This window comes from Hydra vulgaris, chromosome 12, assembly GCF_038396675.1.
Source record: "Hydra vulgaris chromosome 12, alternate assembly HydraT2T_AEP".
Classification (NCBI taxonomy): Eukaryota; Metazoa; Cnidaria; class Hydrozoa; order Anthoathecata; family Hydridae; genus Hydra; species Hydra vulgaris.
The window spans coordinates 55767501-55775000 of NC_088931.1; the positions used below are offsets into that span (position 1 = coordinate 55767501).

General features: G+C 27.5%; 1 protein-coding gene across 8 annotated transcripts in view; it reads left to right on the top strand.

Moving 5' to 3' along the window:
* LOC100211839 (zinc finger protein ZFP2) overlaps positions 1 to 7500 on the top strand; it is a 65553-nt gene that overhangs the window by 13029 nt on the left and 45024 nt on the right. For all 8 annotated transcript variants that reach the window (XM_065813769.1, XM_065813774.1, XM_065813776.1 and 5 more), the window contains 3 exons: positions 2270 to 2417; positions 6794 to 6990; positions 7078 to 7316. In XM_065813769.1, coding sequence (XP_065669841.1) covers positions 2270 to 2417; positions 6794 to 6990; positions 7078 to 7316 — 584 coding nt within the window. The remainder of the gene's footprint in view (positions 1 to 2269; positions 2418 to 6793; positions 6991 to 7077; positions 7317 to 7500) is intronic.

The window sequence follows — 7500 nt, forward strand, 5'->3', positions numbered from 1 at the left end:
GATTTGGCGGGTTTTTAGTGTTCGCGAATATTCTTTCCGCAACAAGATGTTTTGAGAACATTCTTGTTTTAGTATGTTTCCATGTTTTTCCGCATAACAATTAGTTTTTAAAATACACGCTAAAAATTAATTTTATAACTTTAATCTTTACTAATCAAGTGTTTTTTCAAATAATCAAATAGTAGTGAATGCTTTTAAAACATTCACTAATATAGAAATATTTTTATATAAAAGAATTATATATAAAAAATATAAAAATCAATATAAAAACACTTGATTAGTAAAGATTTAAATTGTGAAGTTAATTTTTTAGCGTATATTTTAAAAATTAATTTTTATGCGGACGAACATAAAAACATACTTAAACTTGAATGTTCTCAAAGCATCAATGTCGCAACTAAATATGGTATGCGTGGTCAAGATTAGAGTGCGATCGCAGGCCTTTCCTGACCAAGCCAAACAGTTTATTTATTATGCATTATGATTAACAACAAAATATATAATAAAATAATTACATTATCATAATACATACAATGCATGTATACGTTATTACCAAAAAATAAGGACTTCATTCAAAAACGGATAGTCGGTTAACTGATGGTCAATGGGGATGGTTAGCCATTTTTCCAAAAGAACAACTGGCGAAATCACTAATTCCAGCGCAATGTTTTTGATGGATATTTATAAATTGAATCTTCCATACATTTTGTAATGTCACACTGAGAAGTTTGAGTTACGGTTGGGTTTCTAACTTAGTGCCAGCAACAAATATTGACAAAGCCTTGGAACCTTCTTAGGAGAAATAAGTCAATTCAAATTTAAATAAACAAATTTTTGTAATTGTTTATAAAAAAAAATTTTTATTCAAGTTATTAAGTATGCGTATATCAAAATATAAAAGAGAAATCAAGAATCAAAGAAAGGAGTTGTAGAGTTATTAGAGGGTTGTAACCACAATCAAAGCAGCCTGCTCAACTGTAGTAGTCTTCATGGCCTTGGGGATGTGAACTGAAATTTAAAAAAAATATTTAGGTTTTATGTTGTTGACATGCATATTAGCACCTAATGACCAACTTAGCAACTTATTATAACTTATTATAACGTAAATTATTAACTTCTTCCTGCGAATTATCACAAATGTAGGAGACTTTTGGATTGCTCAAGGACCATACCATTGAAAATCATGACAAAGAGAAATAGTCCATGCACAGACTCTTGTGGAACTTAACTAGTCGTATTATTTCATTAGACTGAAGTCAGAAAGACACTGGAAACAACAACTTTTTAGGAGCGGTCAAATAAATACAATTTAATCTATCTGAAAGCAGTGTCAGGTAGTGATAGACTGAAACAGAAAAAAAGCCGAAACAGAAATAAACCAAAATTTCAGGTACTAATTTGTTGCCGAAACCGAAATTTTGGCAAATATTTTATTGAAACTGATACCGAAATTTCAGTTAGTCAAAATTTATTTTATTAGAAAAATTTATTTTAAAATGCAATTTTACATTCGTTATTTGTTTATACTCGTATTATTTTAAAATTAATTACACATGTATCCCAAATTGAGATTTATTACATAAGTCGGTGATATAAGTTAATAGCAAAAATTTAAAAACTGGCAGATTTTCTCTGCAAAACAAGATATTTTTGGGGTATTTTTTGTGAAAATTCTCAATATTTTTGTGAAAATTCTCAAATTATTTTGTGAAAGTTCTAAAAAATAACTGTTTTTCTAAATGGTACGTTTTTCAACTGAAATTTTGGTTTTTTACCAAATTTATAAAAAGTACCAAAACCGAAATTTTGATATCGGTTCAAATTGAAATTTTGGCTGAAACCAATACAGAATTTGTTTTGATCACTAGTGTCACGTAATTTAAATTCATTTTATAGCTGCAAGGAGGACAGCTAGATCAGGTTTTATCAAGTGATTTTTTAAAGTCAATACTAATAAAACATACCCACCTGAAATAAAAGCTTTGTTTAAGGTCCAAATAACTATAATTAGTAAAGAAAAAGTCGTACTGTTATAAGGAAGAGGCACAAAAGCAAATTGAGAAGAATTAAATTTTTTTTAAAATAACTTCAAATTTGTTTAAATTAAATTTAAAATTATGTTTGTTTGTTTTACGTCTAGATAACAATAATTATGTAAACACTTTATTCATTTTTTAATTGATATTATATCAATTTATAGTGATTTTGATTATAAAAACTGACACCAATATAATAAGTTGTTGTTAGTAATTAAATTTTTTTTTCTTAGGTGAAAAAGAATACATGTGTTCATTGTGTGACAGATTGTTTAGTGACCCAACTTCTTTAAGAACCCATCAGTTGACACATATTGATGGAAAATTTATGTGTGAAAATTTGAATTGTGACAAAGTTTTTGCAACTGGAAGCGCGCTAAGGTAACTAAGTTTTAAACATTAAAAATTTATTTTTTAATTATGAGGTTTTAGGCACTAGAATGTTTTATAAGAATATATTTTAATATTATGATACTATAACTACTATGGCACTAAGTTGCCAAACAAATTATTTAAGTAAGAATATGAATATTAGAAGCACAGTTAATGCTATTTAAAAGCTAACAAATGCTAAACTGAAAAAAGTGTATAAAAAAACAACAAGAAAACAGTTAAAATTATTTTAATTAAAAAAAAAAACTATCTAGATGTAGGCAAATGACTGTTTAGTGGTTTTGTAAAACCTAGAGATCTGGAAATAAAACCATCTGGTTTGGTAGTATTTTTCTAATTAAAAAGTATTAAATATGTTTATTAAAGTATTAAAGCTTATAAAAGTTCATTAAATATATTATGTTTCTTTTTGTAAAAAAAATATTTTTTTAATTTAATTATACAAATTATACTATTATTATTATTTCTTAATTATATAAGTTATACTATTATATTATTATTAGTATTAAAGTGGTTTTTACTTTCTTGTAAAAGAAGATGATCGTTTCTTCAGAAATTAACGAAGAAATGTTAACCTGTAATTTAATCTTTTTTTCTTCTTATGACATGAGGTATTGCTGCATATCATTTACTTTAAAACAATAGTTCTAAACAATTTTAATGTTGGGTTAACAGAAATTTATCCACATTACACAGTGGGCCAGGTTTATGGGAAGTGGTGGACAAAACCTAATTATTACCCAATTAGTCCACAAACCTATTTAAATATATAAATAATCATTATATATGAAATAATATTTATTTTTAACAAGAATATTTTAATTTTTAATAAAATAAAAGACATTTAATTGGCTTAGGTAGTAAAAAAATATTTTTTTCAATATCAACTTTTTTTAAAAATCAAACAACAAATTGTGTTTAGCTACAAAGAAAAAGAAGAAGGTGGAGCTGATTCCCTCAGCAAAGCCAAAACTTCACTGGTGTATTTTTTTAAACTCTTACCATTTTTTTTATGACACTTTCTTAATGATGTTATGACAGGATCACTAGATACAAGTAGCCTGTTAACTAGGTCACGATTTGTGTCAATTCTGGAAGTCTTTCTACTGAAATCTTCCCTAAACTTTTTAAAATCCTTGTTACAGGCCTCTTGGGCCTCCTCTGACATCAGTCCAATTGGCAAGTACTGTCTAGCAATGATGGCATGGCCATGAACTAAAATTTTGTGTACTGATTGTGCCATGTAATACCAGGAATACTTAGATATGTAAAGTTTAAGAGCAGTAATACAGAACTCTTTAAATTTGACAGTGTCAATTTCAAATCCAGATGATAAAGTGACTAGTATGATGTAAAAATAAAATAAAAGAGTTTCATCTACTTTCAAAATTTTGGCAGTTGATTGATAGTTTGCAAAGGCTCGTCGGGCAGTGTTACCATCATTACTGGTACCTACAAATTGTATATATGTGATAGTTAACCTGATGGTTTATATAAAAGTATTTATGTAATTTCACTTACCAGATCCTCCACTTTTTGGGAAATCCACAACTAGTCCCATTTGGTTCATAAATTCTGTCTGTATACGTTTCTTCACTTGCATAACATTTTCTTTATCTTATATAGCTCTAGACTGCCACTTTTGAGTTTCTAATTTATATCCAATATGCAATACCATCTCAAAAAACCTAATCCAGGCATGCAGGCTAGAAAGACCATATTTCAATTCTAAATTATTAGAATTGTCCAATTTCAGCACCATTTCTAAGTTATTCATGTTTTTTGGAGACACACCACACACAGAGCAACATTGAGTTGAGTTAGTCACATGAGACAGAATAGTTTGAATTTTGCCATCAATCATGGTCAGTTCAATAATACTTTTGACTACCAGTTCCTTTCCATTAAAAGTAAAATTAAAAACACCACATTTTTTGATTTCAGATTCTAAATATTTTGCTTCTTCTATAACAACTGCTTTGCTTTCATTTTGAAAAGAAAATCTTATTGGACGACAATATGCAGTAGATGATGGCTTTTCATTTCGCCATAATAGTACTTTTTTGTTATTACAGAACCCACTGAGTTCTAGTGGTGCTAAGCAGGTAATGAACAGAGATTCTTCTTTTTTTAAGTTACGATCTCCAGCTTCCTCACTACTAATTTGCTTGTACATGCTTTGCCCAGTAGCCCCATCAAACCCAGCCTTGCAACGCAAAGTCAACCGGGTCAAACCATCTAGCATTGTGCTGATCACAGGAGCTTGCACCTCACAAAGTCTTTTTACTGTATGTTTTAATAATTCTTGTAGTGGTACATGTGCTGAATAATCATCAACAAAGATGTTCTCTGGATAGCACTTAGCTTTGGACAATCTTATGTTGTTGTATGAAGGATATATATGGCAGTCACGTTCTTCAGCTCCATTTCTCATAAGTTGGTAGGTTGATTTTGACATGCCACCATCTATAATTAATGCCAGACCTTCATCAGGTGTATACTTTTTAAATTGACTAGAAGGTTCTGATATCTCAGCAACTTGCTTGGCAGCCTCATAATTATACTCATTTCTTAATTTAAGCCTTGCTGAGTGGAGCAACTCATCACTAGAAAAATTATTTATAATATCATTAAGTCTTCTCCTTTTGGTTTTGTCAGAAGCAACTTTAAAGGAACAACTTGGTCTTCCACCAATCTTATGTAATTGACTAGAATTATCAGGCTCAGATATATTATTACTGTATGTAGATTTAAAGTCCTGAGTCAACCAATTTTTATTTTTACTCTCAAACTTTATGTTTCCTCGGTTTGCATCCTTCCATTTCTTTTGATAAACTTTTAAAAATGCAGCACACCCAGTAGAACCCAAATTCATAGAGACTAAAATAGCTTCTACAGACAAAGAAAATGATTTATCACTCGGATTTAGTTGGTCATGCCGTATACGGTTATGGACATCACTTATCTTCATATCAACTACAAAAAAATTAATTTAAAATTATTAGTGCAACCACTATAAACTAATATAACATGAATATGGCCATTATTTTTATTTCAGATATATTTAATTAGGCCAGTACAATAAGCACAACACCTAATAATGACAACAAACCAAAAAATAGGTTTGTCGCGAATAGCATTTTACAACAATATGTATTTTTTAAATGTTTACCAAACCTAAAGGGGCAGCTATGAGCAGAATAAAACAGCACCAACAGGCTGTACATATATTGTATTAACTTATTCTAACATTAATATGCTGTTCCAGCAGGTTCTAAACTAATGAGCCACTTTTAACATAATATTTTTATACTATAAACAAGAATCTTACCTTTATATTTCAAAATAAAACTGTGACTTTAATACAAGACCTTGGAATTTGTTATGGTATTTTTTAAAAAGCTATCAAATTAAATTTTAATAATATGTCAATTAATTTCGCATATGTTAAATAATTTAAAAGTTATTTGTTGTTATAGTTATGTTGTTATGGTATATTAAAAAAAAAAAAAAATTAATTCATCATTATATTCAATTGTAAATAATAGTTGTACATTTATGATGTACAATTAAACTACAAATAATGTTTTAAACCATACATTATGCTCTTATAAATATAATGTACTAAGTAGTTGGAAGTATTTCGAAATTTTTTTTTTGAGGTTTTGTCTACCATCTGGCCCACTGTGCATTAGTTCATATAATTTGTTTTAACTTTTTTTTAAACTAAATTTGCTATAGAGAAAAGATTTTAACAGGTTTTTCAAGTAAATGTAGTTTTTAGTATCTTCATTCTCTTCTTTAGAAATAATGTACATACAAAAAAATATTACATTAATCTCACTCTAAATGTTAGTCTTTATTTTTCTAAAAATGATGAAAGTATTTGTTTTTGGTGGTTTTAAAGCTGCTAATTAATTACTAATAGTTGTGTATAAAAATTCAATTTTTATAGAAATTAAAAATGATAAAAACTTTATATTTATTATGCTGAGGAATTCCTTTAAAACTAAGTAATTTTAAGATTAAAAAAGCATTTGTAAATATATATTAATAAATATATTTATATTTATTATTATTATTATAATATATATATATATATATATATATATATATATATATATATATATATATATATATATATATATATATATATATATATATATATAAATGTATGAGAAAATTTATAGATGTTTTATATGTGTACATAAATATTATTTCATAATATTATTTAGACATGTAAGTTATCATTTAACGTGCATACATATAAAATTTGTCGTTTATAATTATATTTATTATAATTTTTTTTTTTTAAATTTCAATCCATTTGAAATAAAGTTTTTAAACTATAATTTATATTAAAGAGTTCACCAAAGAGTTCATCAAGATGAAAAGCCGTATAGATGTCTTAATGATGGATGTGATAAAGCTTTTAAAACGCCATCGGAGTTAGCTCGTCATGAGTTTCGACACACTGGGACAAAACCTTATAAATGTGACCAGTGTAGTAAATCATTTATCAGAAATGATGATTTAAAAAGACATTCTTTTATTCATACAGGTCACATATCTTTTTTGTTTGATTTTAAATTAATATTAACATTTATAATTAGTTGACTTGAAGTTTAGAAAGAGATTTTGTTTTAAGGCCAGAAGCGATTTAAATGCGATCAGTGTGATTTTTCATGTATTCAATCATTTGATCTTGTCAAACACAAGTTTGTTCATGGTGGAGAGAAACCATATAAATGTGAGTTTTGTGAAAAAAAGTTCACTCGCCCAGTCCGTCTAAGAGAGCATTTACGAACTCACACAGGAGAGAAGCCATTTTCATGTGAAATTTGTGGGAAAACATTTGCTCAACAAACTGCCTTTAAATCTCATCAGGTAAAAGATTTGATTTTATCAGTATTTTTTGTTACTCAGAAAAAGATTTTTAAACATGTTTGTTTAATGTTTAAAAATGTTAAAGAATCTCTGATGGATTAACACATGTACACAAATATAACATACATGCAATATATAACTTATTTACAAATAGCATAAACCAAAAAAAAAAAAAAAAAATACT